The following is a 13,692-nucleotide window of genomic DNA, read 5'->3' as shown; positions in this document are numbered from 1 at the left end:
CCTCGATTTTGAGCATAATGTATGAAAAGATAAAAGCAGTCATGCTATGAAAAATGATAGTCATGCTATAAACAAAGCATAAACGATGGCAAGTACAGGACAGCTAGGACTCACAAGCATCATTATGTCAGGATCTTAACTAAGTAATTATTAGCTAAGCAAAATTCAAAAGAACTGTGGAATACTACATTTTATTGGGTTTCAGACAACAGTGAATGTAAGATGCATATTACTGTGTGTACCAGTAAGAAAGAAAAAATGATGACAGCTGTCAGATGGTAATGAGTGTGAGATGCATTCCAAATTCAGAGATGTTAAAAAGTACTTCTAAGCAAAGGCTCTTCTTAGAAGATTTTATAGTTTTAAATGCTCATATGAGAAAGAAAATGTTTAAAATAAATCATCAGAACTTTCATCTTAAGAAAATAGAAAAAAGAATAAATTAAAGAAAAAGTAAGAAGAATGGGAATAATAGATAAGAATAGACCTTAATGCAACATAAAACAGAAAAACAATAAACTCAATAAAACGAAAATCTAATTCTTTGAAAGATTAATAAAACCAACAAACTGGCTAGATTAAAAAAGAAAAGGGGAGTTGATTATTTTTGTGGGAAGAAACAGTACCAATCCTACCAAGATTCACTCAGGAAACAAAGGCAGGGAAAACATGTACTTACTCATATAATGAGGCTAGCATTATCCTAATATGAAAACCAATCAAAGAAAGTCTAAGAAAAGAAAATATTAAGTACAATATCCCTAACGATCACAGAGGTAAAAATCTCTACCAAAACTTCACAACTTATAAAAAGGATCATTCTTATTCCTAAGAATGCAAGGTTGGTTTAAAATCAATCAATATAATTCAGCACATTAACAGAAAACAGAAAGATTATATCAGTATATGCAGAAAAAAGTCTTGACAAAATTCAATACCCATTTAGAATAAAAACTCTCAATACATTTTAAGTAGAAAGGAATTTCCTCAAAGAAAAGGCACCTATTTAAAAATCTACCTAAAGCATATAATAATAGACTGAAAGCTTTTCATCTAACACTGAGAACAAGAAAGATGTCCATTCTCACTACTTCTATTCAACATTTTGCTGATGATGCTAGCCAAGGCAATAAGGAAAAAGAAAGAAAGGAAGAGAAAAAGAAGTACAAGGCATACAGATTATAAAGGAAAAAGGAAAACTTTCATTATTCACACATCACATGTCCATCTATGGGGAAAAAATCCTAAGGCATCTCTACAAAACAGTTACTCGCACTAGTAAGTGAACCAAGCAGTAGGTAAGATCAGTATTAAAAAATCAACCGTCTTTCCATATGCTGGCAGCAAATAAATGGAACATGAACTTTTAAAAATACCATTTACAAAAACATAGAAAACATGAATTACTTGGTGATAAGTACAAGTATGTGAAAAGTACAAAACGTGATGAAAAAATTTAAGATCATAAAAAAAAAATGGAGAGATATACAGTATTCATGAATTGGAAGACTCAGTATTGAGAAAGAAGGACATATTTGTTCTTGACATATCTTCTAGTGAGTACTGGTTTCACTGTTCTTTTCCCTCTGATTTCTCAGTTGGGAAGAGAACTGGAAATGGGCATTGGCACAGGCAGAGAGAGCCTCAGAAGTCCTCTGGTTCAGGCTTGAGGAAAGGAAGAGTGGGATCTTCTGGCACTGCTAGCAGTGGCAGGGAAGGGCCCACAGGCATCAAAAACTCCGAGGAAGTGGAATTTTCCCTTCCAATGGAAGAAATGTGGTTCCAAGAGGAGGATACAAATATTCATTGCTTGGCTCTGGATACAAAGTGTCATTGCAGAAACTGTAACAGAGCAGGGCACATTTCTATCAATAGCCAGAGGACTGAAAAGGGAAGCAAGAGGCAACCCACAAGTGGTGGGCAGATCATGGGGAGAGAGAGGAGCTCAGAAAAGCAACGCTATATAAAGTTGTTTATGAACTTCTAGCTCACTCCCAAGCTGCCCACACATAAATTTGATCCTAAATATTATATAGAAGAATTTGAGAACTGAAATAAGAAACAAATCACTGCTCAAATTTGCCATTAGGTGGAGAACATGGGGGACAGATCTGGACAGCACTGCAAAGACTTTAAAAAGAAAGATGTCACTAAAGACACACAGATAGAAGACTAGTTGGAACATTCTGCATGGACCTAATGGACCACTTTCCTGCTAAAACAGAAATACCAGTATTTTCTGTAAGATTTAAACAAGACCCAGACTCATAATATTCAAAGCTTCCAGAATACATTAAAAAGTACTTGGCATACCAAAAAAAAAAAAATCAGAAAAATCTCAACTTGCAGGAAAGCCATTCAACAAATGCCAATTCCAAAATGATATGCTGATATTATTTAATATAATTCTTTGCTAGATATTAAAAAAAATATTTCAACAAGCGTGAACACTCTTAAAATGAATAGATAGTCAAAAAGTCTCAGCAAAGAAATAAAGATATAAATAAAAGCCAAAGAGAAATTTTCAAGCTGAAAAATACTACAGTAATCAAACTGTCAGTGAATAGGGTCACTAGAACAGAGGTGACAAAGGAAAGAATCCATGAATTTAAAGAGAGATAAAGAGAAATTATCCAATTTGAGTATCAAAAGATTTTTCAAAAAATTAACAAAGCCTGAAAGACCCATAGGACAATACAAAAAGATACTGATTTGTGTCATCAGAGACTCAGAAAAAGAGGAGAAATAGGAAATGCATGAAAAAATTTGAAGAAATGATGGCTGAAAATTTCTCAAATTTGATGAGTGACATAAACCTACAGATTCAAGAAACTCAGTGAACTCCAAACAGGATAAACTCAAACACCATAATCAAATTGCTGAAACCTAATGACAGGAAGAAAATATTAAAAGCACTCAGAAGAAAAACAATGCATTATTTAAGAGGGGAACAATAAATCAAAATGACCATGAATTTTTCATCAGAAAATACTGAGGCCAGAATGAACTGGAGTAAATTATAACTAGAATGTATAAAGATCTTCTGTAATTCAGTAATAGGAAGACAATCGAATTAAAAAAAGAAGAAAAATAAGATTTGAACGTGCCTCCAAAAAAAGCTAAACAAATGTCCAAAAGTCACAGGAAAATATGCTTACCATGAAAAGACATGCTAATACAAATTAAAATCATGAGAGACTACTGAATACCCTTTGGAATGGCTAACATTAAAAAAGAATGATGGTGGGAAAAATTGAGGGCAGGAGGAGAAGGGGGCAACAGAAGATGAGATGGTTGGAGGGCATCATCAACTCAGTGGATGCGAGTTTGAGCAAACTCTGAGAGCCAGTGAAGGACGGGGAAGCCTGGTGTGCTGCAGTCCATGGTGCTGCAAAAAGCCAGACACGACTTAGTGACTGAACAACAACAACAAAAAGACTAACAACAGCAAGTGCTTGCAATGATGAGCAGGGATGAAATTCTCAAACATTGTTAGTACATGCACTTCAGAAAGCAGATTGACAGTTTCTTAGAGAAAGTCGCTCTGTATTGATATAATACAATAACTAGAATTTACTTTTTAAGATAAGGGTTATCAAATTATGCACCATGAATCAAATTTGGTCCATTGCCTCTTTTAGTATGGTCCATGAGCTGTTACATTTTTAAAGGTTTATTAAACACACACACACTTGCACAAACAAGAATATGCATCAGAGACTATATGTGACCTGAAACAACTGAAATATTTACTTTCTGGCTCTTTACAGAAAATGTTTGCCAACCCTGTTGAAAGTCAGAAGCTTTTGAACTTTTGGGGTCATAATCTACATGAGTACATTATGTATTCATTCTGGTATTTTCGTCCATCCGTCTATCTACCTACCTGCCTATCAGTCAGTCTTCTTTTGACTACTGAAATAAAAGTTGCACAAAATAATAACCCTAACTTCCACTTAGGGCTTCCCTTGTGGCTCAGAAGGTAAAGAATCCACCTGGATTGTGGGAGACCTGGGTTCGATCCCTGGGTTGGGAAGATTGCTTGGAGAAGGGAAAGGCTACCCACTCCAGTATTCTGGCCTGGAGGGTTCCATGGACTGTGTAGTCCATGGGTTCACAAAGAGTCGGACACGACTGAGCGACTTTCACTTTTATTTTTCCACTTAAGCTGCAACTCTCCTTTCTCTTCTTTCCTACCTTTTCTTATTGCATTATTTAAATAAAATTCTAATATAACTTACCACTTCTCTGCCTAAAATATTCACCTATCTTTATCTGGACAGCTCCATCAGCCAGGACTCAGGCCAGACTCCTCTCCTCTGAAGCTTCCACAGCTCCTGCAGGCTCAGTCACTGCCCCTTCCCCTGTGCTTCCCCCCACCCCACCCTCACCCTGTGCCTTCTGCTATGCTGATCTTCACCACTGAAGTGAAGAAGTAAAGTCGTTCAGTCGTGTCCGACTCTATGCGACCCCATGGACTGGGGCCTACCAGGCTCCTCCCATGGGATTTTCCAGGCAAGAGTACTGGAGTGGGTTGCCATTTCCTTCTCCAGGGAATTTCCCCCACCCAGGGATCAAACCTGGGTCTCCCGCCTTGTAGGCAGATGCTTTACCTACAACGCTGGAAACCCGGGTTCAATTCCTAGGTGAGGAAGATCCCCTGGAGAAGGAAATGGCAACCCACTCCAGTACTCTTGCCTGGAAAATCCCATAGATGGAGGAGCGTGGTAGGCTATAGTCTATGGGGTCGCAAAGAGTCGGACACGACTGAGTGACTTCACCACTGAGCTGGCCCTGATCTGTTGTCCTGCACATAATTTCCTAACTGTGTATTGTCCAGGGTAGGGGGTGCTTTTCATTCATCATTCTGGACCTGTGCCTGTCACATAGTGGCTGCTCATTAAGTATCTCGGAAATGAATGAGTGAATAAATTAATAAATGAAAGAACGGGTGGTTAAATGAATTAATGAACAAAAGAGCTAAGCACTTCTAGGTCCCAGGTTGTTTCTCATTTTATTAAATCTGCTTTTTAGTTCAGTTCAGTGGCTCAGTCGTGTCTAACTCTTTGTGACCCCATGGACTGCAGCATGTCAGGCTTCCCTCTCCATCACCAACTCCCGGGGATTGCTCAAATCTGCCTTTGCTTGCATATTAATTGTTTCAAAAAGAGAGTAACACAGTTTTCACTCATGTATATGATGTCTCTTGATTTAGATTAGAAGCTTCTAAAGGGCATGTGCATCTTCTCACTATGCTTTTCATTCTCTCAGATCCAGATATATCAGGGTGTGATAAAGTTTCTGAATGCTCACTTTTGCAATATAATTGTATAACAAGAATTTCCTTCACTTGTTTTGAGGAAAGTTTCTGCAAAGGTTTTGTTTCAAAGAGAGAGTTGTAATAAGATGTTATCCTAGCACAGTCACGAAAAAGAAATAACCTGCTGATTTATTTTTTTTGCTGACAGAAGAAACATTCAACATTCCATCTCTTTAGATGTTTAAATGAGAGCCTATATTTCAGTGTTCAGAACCTTCAAAACATATATTCTTTGTTTGTGTAAAACATGATAATACGGGCTCAGTGGAAACGCTATTTACAGTCTCTTTCATGTCCTAGTCAAACTTTCAGAAATACTTTTTAAAGGAACATACCTACTACATTAAGCTTGAACTTAATCTCATAAGTGTGTAGAAAGTATTCAATCAAAGAAATAGTTCACAAGGAAGAACCTTTCTTTTATTTCTGGTAGCCGACTTGAAGAGATAAAATTTGGCAAGAATAAAAGGACCAAGATTAAGCTCCTCCATAAACGTGAGAATAAACAGAAGCACAGACATGCTGATTATCACAAGCCTTATCTGCTGACTTTAGATCAATGGTTCTCAACCAAGAGGGAGTGTGCCCCGCAGGGGACATTTGATGCCTGAAGATATTTTGGTTATCTCAATGAGACCTTGCTACTGGCATCAAGTGGACAAAAGCCAGAGATGCTGATGGTTCTAAACACCCCACAACACAAAGAACAAGCCCCCGCAATAAAGAATTATCTGGCTCCACATGTCAGTAGTGCCAAGGTTGGGAAAGCATGCCCTAGACTTAAACATTTCCTCATCACTGAGGCAAAACAGTAGAAAAAGATGAGTTCACATTCCTAATTACTCTTCTTTCCCCCCCCCAAACCTAGAATTAGGAGGAAATGAATTATGATGCTATTTTCATAGTTCAATAAAGATAGCATTTGGAAAGAAATAGGATAGGGAAAAATGGGGGTGGGAGGAGCATTTCAAGCAACTAAGTTCTTAGAAGGAAAACATATTTTAGACATTTTCATTTTCATTGTAGGAAATGTTAGCATCAGCAATGGGTTTTTAACCATCCAGGCAGATGGGTTATTGGAACTAAAGTCATACTACAAGGCCTACACCTACTCCAGGAGTAAAATTTCCCAAGAGCTAAGTGAATTTTAGATACAAGAGACTTGCAATGGCTTTAATTAGCATTTTAACTCTCATGGATGATTTTAAAGGGGATTAGAAAGTTGAAATCTGATGCATCTCTAGAAAAGCTAACCAGGCTTAGTCATTACAAAGGATATTTTAATACTAATAGGTAAATGGAAATAGTCCAGTTTCAAAGGGACAATTCAGAGGAAGTGTACTAAGACAGACATACCAACATCATGGAAGATATCGAAGGAAGACTATTTTCCATTATCTCTACACCTATATTTGCATTGCAAAATAATCTTTACTACAATAAATATTGGTTATTTGCTTCCAAAGGGAAAACCAAAAACAAAATTGCTCAAACTAAATATTTTAACAATCTATATGGATGTGAGGTTTTTTTGAAAAGACCTTTCAGTGGAGGCTACTACAATTAATTAGTTGGGACTTTGACCAAAACATCTGTGACTACTGCTGTCTTTCTTAATGTATGATTCTAGAACAGTACAACACTGTTGTATATTCCTAAACACAGAGATCTCCAAACTCCCCAGGGACGTATACTAACCACCAGTCTGTGATAAATATTTCTTCTTTTGCCTCTTCCATTGCATTTGCCACATCTTCAAAATATCCTTTGGCATTAACATACCTGAAAGACAAGTTTTCAGTTTCATTTTTTTAACAAAAAAGATAAAAAAAGAAGTCTATCATATGGCAAAACAGGAGACGGAAGCCACTGCCTAGAATCTCTACAAAACCACCAGCTTACTTTGTATAACTGGAAACAAAAACTGAAAATACCATGTTCTGTTTGCTATGCAGGAAGTACAGTAAGTAGACAGAAGTAGGCAATCTGATTCTTTTCTGCTGAGAGAATAACAAATTGAATGCTCTCATCATTGTATGAGGTCAGATGCACTCTCCCACCCTACTGAACTCACACACTATTGTTCTTCTGAGACTGAAAGCAGACCAGTTTCTAACCCATGGGTAGAATAACATGCTAAGCAAAATTTTATTTAAAAGAAATACCTACCACGTAAATTTCTCTTTCTTAAATTATGGCTAATGACTTAAATAAGCTTTTCATTTGCATCATTAAGAAAATGAAGTTAACTTTTAAAATCAGACTTCACAATCTAAAGCTAGCTATCTAAAGTTCATTTTTAAAAAAATCATAAAAACAAAAAATGGAAAAATATTCTATGCTCAGGTAGTCCTACAAAGGCTCTTGTGAAGTATAATACATAATATTTTTTCACAGCTTCAAAAATTGATTCCAGGTGAACTTAGACCACTGTAATATTAAATGCTATGGCTATCTTCATAGTCTTAGAGCAAAAAGATCTTACTTACCATTTGGCTAAAGTGTTCCCTTGGATAGCAGCATATGATCCAAATCGATGATCTCTGAGAAAGTCGGGGCCATACTTCTGGATGAATTCTTCTATAGCCCCTCCCCACCACCGAGCATGTCTATAGCTGTTGCATTTTAAAATCAGAGTCCTTCAAAGAAAAGCAAAATGTGGAAAAGAATGGTCACTTTATGCTCTATCTCTTTAAACAATTTAAGAATTAAAATGTCCCATTTGTTTTGGTAGTGCAGCAAAGAAAATTTTAGACAAAGAGCATCCTACTGATATGAAAAAAACAGACTTTTAAATGGTTTTGTCAGTATTTAAAAATATATTCAGTGTAGCAAAATAAACTTTCAGGTTACTTATTTCCTCATTCACTTATGCAAACATGTGTAAAGGCCTGGAGCTAACTGGGCCAAGCTGTGAGGAGGAGATGGAAGAGGCATCAAGTGAGGTCCTACATCCAAGTCTTAGAAAATTGTTGGTTCCTGTAAAGGACATTTCCCTTTGGCCTACCTGGTGTCCATTCCCTCAGCCTCTGGAAATAGCCTGATCATCCCGTGCCCACTCTGGGTCTACCAAAGCCAACAAAATGGCATACTTCAGCTCCTGATTCCAAAGACTGGTTCAAGGATGATATTCATAAGCCAACTCCACCCAAAAAGTGAGAATATAATCAAGGACTTGCTCAGAAATGCAGCAGGAGACTCTTCCCCTTCCACCAAACTTGGTTTGAGTGTAAGAGGCAGCCATCTTGCTACCACCAGGAGACCAGCCTGAGGATGGAGTAGATCCCAGGCGACAGAATTGAGAAACTCCAGGAAAATGCACCTCAGTGACATAGCTAGAGCCCTGGAATCAGCCATGGTTAACATATTTGATTAATTACTTCTGATGTAACCCAGACTGCACTGGATTTTTCTGTTGCAAATGACTAAATGATTCTAAATGGTTACAGATTTGTCAGTGCTGAAAAAAAAATTCAGAGTGGGAGATTACAAAAAGTTATTACATAACAAATGCCAAAAGAGGTGACTACCACTAAGAGGTGGAAGTGAGTTATCCAAATTTGAAGTTCAGAGAAAACAAGGTGTGGGAACTCCCTGGCAATCCAGTGGGTAGGACTCCATGCTCTCACTGCCAGAACTCCAGGTTCTATCCCAGGTCAGTGAAATAGGAATGCGTATGTCTCTGCTGCTGCTGCTACTGCTAAGTCGCTTCAGTCGTGTCCGACTCTGTGCAACCCCACAGACGAAAGCCCACCAGGCTTCCTCGTCCCTGGGATTTTTCAGGCAAGAACACTGGAATGGGTTGCCATTTCCTTCTCCAAAGCATGAAAGTGAAAAGTGAAAGTGAAGTCACTCAGTCGTGTCCGACTCTAGCGACCCCATGGACTGCAGCCTACCAGACTCCTCCATCCATGGGATTTTCTCTAGCCACTGCCAAAAGGAAAACAACAACAACAATAACAACAACAAAAACCCAGAGAAAACAAGGTATTGAAGTCAGCAGTCTCCCTGGCATTTAGGCAGAAACTTGCCCCAATAAAGGACCGGTGCTGTGAGTGAGCAGGGAGAGTTTGCTTTGGGGAGAAATGCAATGATCCTAAAATAATTATTTATAAAGATCAGGGATGTCCAAACTGGTCCCCTCGATATGTGAGAGACTGATGCTTGGCTTTTGTCTGGGGTGTAGGGAGAGGCGAGGTGAGACGTGGTGGTGCTGGGAGGAGTGAGGCATTCTCCACTGGCCGCGGCAGGCAGACACGGGGTTCTGCAGAGAGGTCACCAGGGCACAGAAAATGCCTGGGCTTGACCCAGCATGCAAGCACTGCTCCAACTGAGCTGAAATGCCTCTGAAAACCAGTTATGAGAAAAAGAAGAGATAAAGGACAAACAGAAGTCTTATCACAGGATGTGAATCAGACGTAAGGGGGAAAAAAAAGAACCATTCCAAACATGGAGGTAGAAAGAAGAAAGGTGAAATTAAAAAATGTGTGAGGAGAGGTGTGAAGAGAACCGTCCCTAAAGAACAGAAAGACTGCTTTAGGGAGGGATTGCCAATGAAGGCAGAGAGATAAAAGGCCTCAGATTGTAAACGGAGGAATTTGGGCTTCTTTGATACAAGGAGGGGGACCACTTACACCAGGGAGGGAGCAGATGAAACCTGGGTCTGTATGGATTCATTTGGCAAGGGTGCACAAGTGAGTGATGACAGGAAATGGAGATAAGATGGCCAGTAAAGCAGCTGTCACAGCGACCAGTGAAAACTGTGGTCTGATTTCTATGGTCTTCCAGAAAACAGGAAAGTAGTACCAGGAGGGAGGTGGCCTTTTTTTTGGCTGCTCTGTGTAGCTTGTGGGACTCTAGTTCCCTGAACTTCCAGAGAATTTCCAGGAGGAAGATTTAATGGCAGCATCATTATATTTCCAATAACATCCTGAACCTCCTATTGTCTGAGATTGGTAAGTTCAGCATTTTTCACACACACACACAAACACACACGCAAACATATTAGTACGAGTAGCGTATTTATATTAAATACATATATATATTTGATGTCAGTCAGTGTGTATAGAGAGAAATGTTGTTGTCATTGTTCAGCTCACTCTGTCAAGTCTGATTCTCTGAGACCCCATGGACTGTAGCATGCCAGGCTTCCCTGTCCTTCACGATCTCCCAGAGCTTGCTCAAACTCATGTCCATTGAATTGGTGATGCCATCCAACCATCTCATCCTCTGTTGTCCCCTTCTCCTCCTGCCTTCAATCTTTCCCAGCATCAGGGTCTTTTCCAAAGAGTCAGCTCTTCGTATCAGGTAGCCAAAGTATTAGAGCTTCAGTTTCAGCTCAGTCCTTTCAATGAATGCTCAGGGTTGGTTTCCTTTAGGACTGACTGGTTTGATCTCCTTGCAGTCCACGGGAGTCTCAAGAGTCTTCTCCAACACCACAGTTCAAAAACATCAGTTCTTCGGTGCTCAGCCTTCTTGATGGTCAATTCTCACATCCATACATGACTACTGGAAAAACCATAGCTTTGACTATATGGACCTTTGTATATGTGTATGTATTCATATGGGCTTCCCAGGTGGCTCAGTGGTAAAGAATCTGCCTGCCAAGGAGGAGATGTGGGTTCAATCCCTTGGTCAGGAAGATCCCCTAGAGCAGGAAATGGCAACCCACTCCAGTATTCTTGCCTGGAGAATTCCATAGACAGAGGAGCCTGATGGGCTATAGTCCATGGTGTCACAAAAGAGTTGGATACAACATAGCAACTAAACAACAAAAATGTATTCATATACATGACCCTGAACTTTATAGAGACAAATATATATATCAGAAAGAAAAAGACACACATATATTGTATAACTACAGCCTTTCAAAAGAAAAGCCTTTCACAAACTCACTAATAAAATCTATAATAAATGTACAGTTGAGTATCCTTCAAGGTATCTTTTTAAAAATCTGTATGTAAACAGAATTTTTATAATCAGATCACTGTGTACATGTTTTATTAATTAAAGGGTATCCATTTATAAAGTAAAATTCTACTTTTTAAAAACAAGAACTATTACTCCTTATCTGTTTGGTAAATTGGTATTAATGGGTAGTCAATTTTGTTAAAGCAGGCATATATTTTGTTAAAACAGGCACACAGCAATACATGGTACCATTTATTCTGACTCTTGCATATAGGATACTCTGCATCCTAAAGATATAAAAAAGTAGTTTAATTACTTTTAATTGAGGATGAGTTCTAAATAATAATTTTCTAACACCTAAATTATTTTACCTTCTTCTTCACTTAAGGTTGGGAGAAAAACTGTTTTTAGAGAAATCTTTAAAAAATCTTTCCAAATTCTACCTTGAAAGATTATCAATTCGGAGTCCATACTTCGTCTCTGTCTCCTTCCTCCCCACCTTAACTCTGAATTCTTTATCCACCAGCAGGACGAAGGCAATAGCACCACTGTCTGGTTTCATATACAGTAAAAAGGAATCTTTTACTATCAACCACCTGTAAGAAGAAGAAAACACATATTTTTGAAGTTGTACTGAATTATTGAAACGAAGGGAACAAGCTATTATGACAAGTTTGAAGTAAGCATTCTAGCAGACAGTAAACATAATTTTGTCTTTTACACAGGGGTCTATTTTTTAAAACATGAAAACACTATGAAACAGAAAAACAAACAAAAATCTTCCTATTATGTTTCCCTGAGAAGTACTGGCACCAAGCAATTCAAGACAATTCAATAATGTCCCTGATGTGGGTGGGCAGTGCTCACAGGATGGACAGCAGGAACCAAAGCTGTTGGAAAATGGGGTGGGTTAATGTTTGCCAAAATAAACCATCACAGAAGAGGCAACTGAGTCTCTGAGTAAGTAAAAATTCCCCTTAAAAAAATTTAATAAACATCCAATACTCTGCATATTGTTCATTTCAAATTATTGGTGGCTTAAGGACCATTAATCGGAGAAGGCAATGGCACCCCACTCCAGTACTCTTGCCCGGAAAATCCCATGGACGGAGGAGCCTGGTAGGCTGCAGTCCATGGGGTCGCTAAGAGTCAGACACGACTGAGTGACTTCACTTTCACTTTTCACTTTCATGCATTGGAGGAGGAAATGGCAACCCACTCCAGTGTTCTTGCCTGGAGAATCCCAGGGACTGGGGAGCCTGCTGGGCTGCCATCTATGGGGTCGCAAAGAGTCGGACACGACTGAATCGATTTAGCAGCAGCAGCAGCAGCAAGGACCATTAATAAATGATGCTCAGTGGAACATGATCTCTCAAAAGTATATCTGCAATCAATTCAAATATATATTTAAGAGCTTCATGATGGAAAAGTACAGTGATAAACTGGGAGTTAGAGCAGAGGTAGAAATGGCATGAAGATAAATCAGACATGTTTTCAAAGGAACTTATTAGGCTGGTGGGGCACAATAACAATGCTAGGCTGAATGGGATAGGTGTTAAAGGAGGAAAGCAAAAAGAGATGTGTGTAAGGAAGGGGTCCTCAGTTCTAAGAGAAAGGGCTAGTGGCATTTCTCAAAAAAGTGTTGTCTGAGCAAAACCAGGAAGGAGCCCAACAAGCAGAGCCCGAAGAGGTAGTCCAGGTATATATACATCCACATGGAGGGAAGAGTTAGCAAAGGCACCAAGGCTGGGAATGCTGCCTGTATTGGGGGACGGCCTGGGGAGGCCAGGGTTTCCGGAAGTGTAGCAGGGTTTCCGGAAGTGTAGCAGATGAGGTGTGGGGAGTGGGGTAGGAGCCTGGCAAAGGCCACATTGAGGAGAGTCTGAAGGCCATGTAGGTAATGTCATCGTCACCTGCAATTGTGTAGTGGTGAAATGAATTGGTCAATAATTAAAGAAACGAACAATGGGAATATTATATCACGTATTAGGCAACATAAAGCACGTTATGAAATAGGTAAGGCCAGAATACCTGAACATAAATGAACAAATATTGTAAACGTAATATGTGACGTCAGAAGTTAAAGGAAACCTATAACAAATTATTACTGAAATTGCTAACCACATTACATTTTAGTGGCTCTCTAGTTTGGGATTTAATGTAGACAATCTACATTGATTTCCACATGGTTTCATTTCACTTGTTTTTTTACTATACAGGCTGTCTCCTTTCCAATTAAAGGGGGATGGGATGGATTTAGGATAACACAGTAAAGGTCATACATGTGTTACAATTAACAAAAGGGAAAATATCAAGGTCAGAGAAAGCAAATATCTAACCACAACACTAATATAATTATGGTGATGGCACACCAATGTGGGTTTGAGCTTCCTGGTTTTTCTTATCAAATGAATAAATTAAGGAAATAAAGAAGTCACCCAACAAAAAGATAAATTCCAAAG

General features: G+C 38.8%; 1 protein-coding gene across 11 annotated transcripts in view; it reads right to left on the bottom strand.

The window, feature by feature from the left end:
• PLD1 (phospholipase D1) overlaps positions 1-13,692 on the bottom strand; it is a 276,225-nt gene that overhangs the window by 150,381 nt on the left and 112,152 nt on the right. For all 11 annotated transcript variants that reach the window (XR_009493069.1, XM_015472492.3, XM_005201681.5 and 8 more), the window contains 3 exon segments: positions 11,674-11,826; positions 7,810-7,959; positions 7,019-7,102 (listed from right to left, as the gene is read on the bottom strand). Coding sequence is in view for 10 of the 11 variants with exons in the window: in XM_015472492.3 (XP_015327978.1) it covers positions 7,019-7,102; positions 7,810-7,959; positions 11,674-11,826 (387 nt within the window). In the remaining variant the exon portion in view is untranslated.

This window comes from Bos taurus, chromosome 1 (genome assembly GCF_002263795.3).
Source record: "Bos taurus isolate L1 Dominette 01449 registration number 42190680 breed Hereford chromosome 1, ARS-UCD2.0, whole genome shotgun sequence".
NCBI classification, from domain to species: domain Eukaryota; kingdom Metazoa; phylum Chordata; class Mammalia; order Artiodactyla; family Bovidae; genus Bos; species Bos taurus.
Note: the sequence above shows the minus strand (reverse complement) of the source record. Positions and strands in the feature narration are given on the sequence as shown.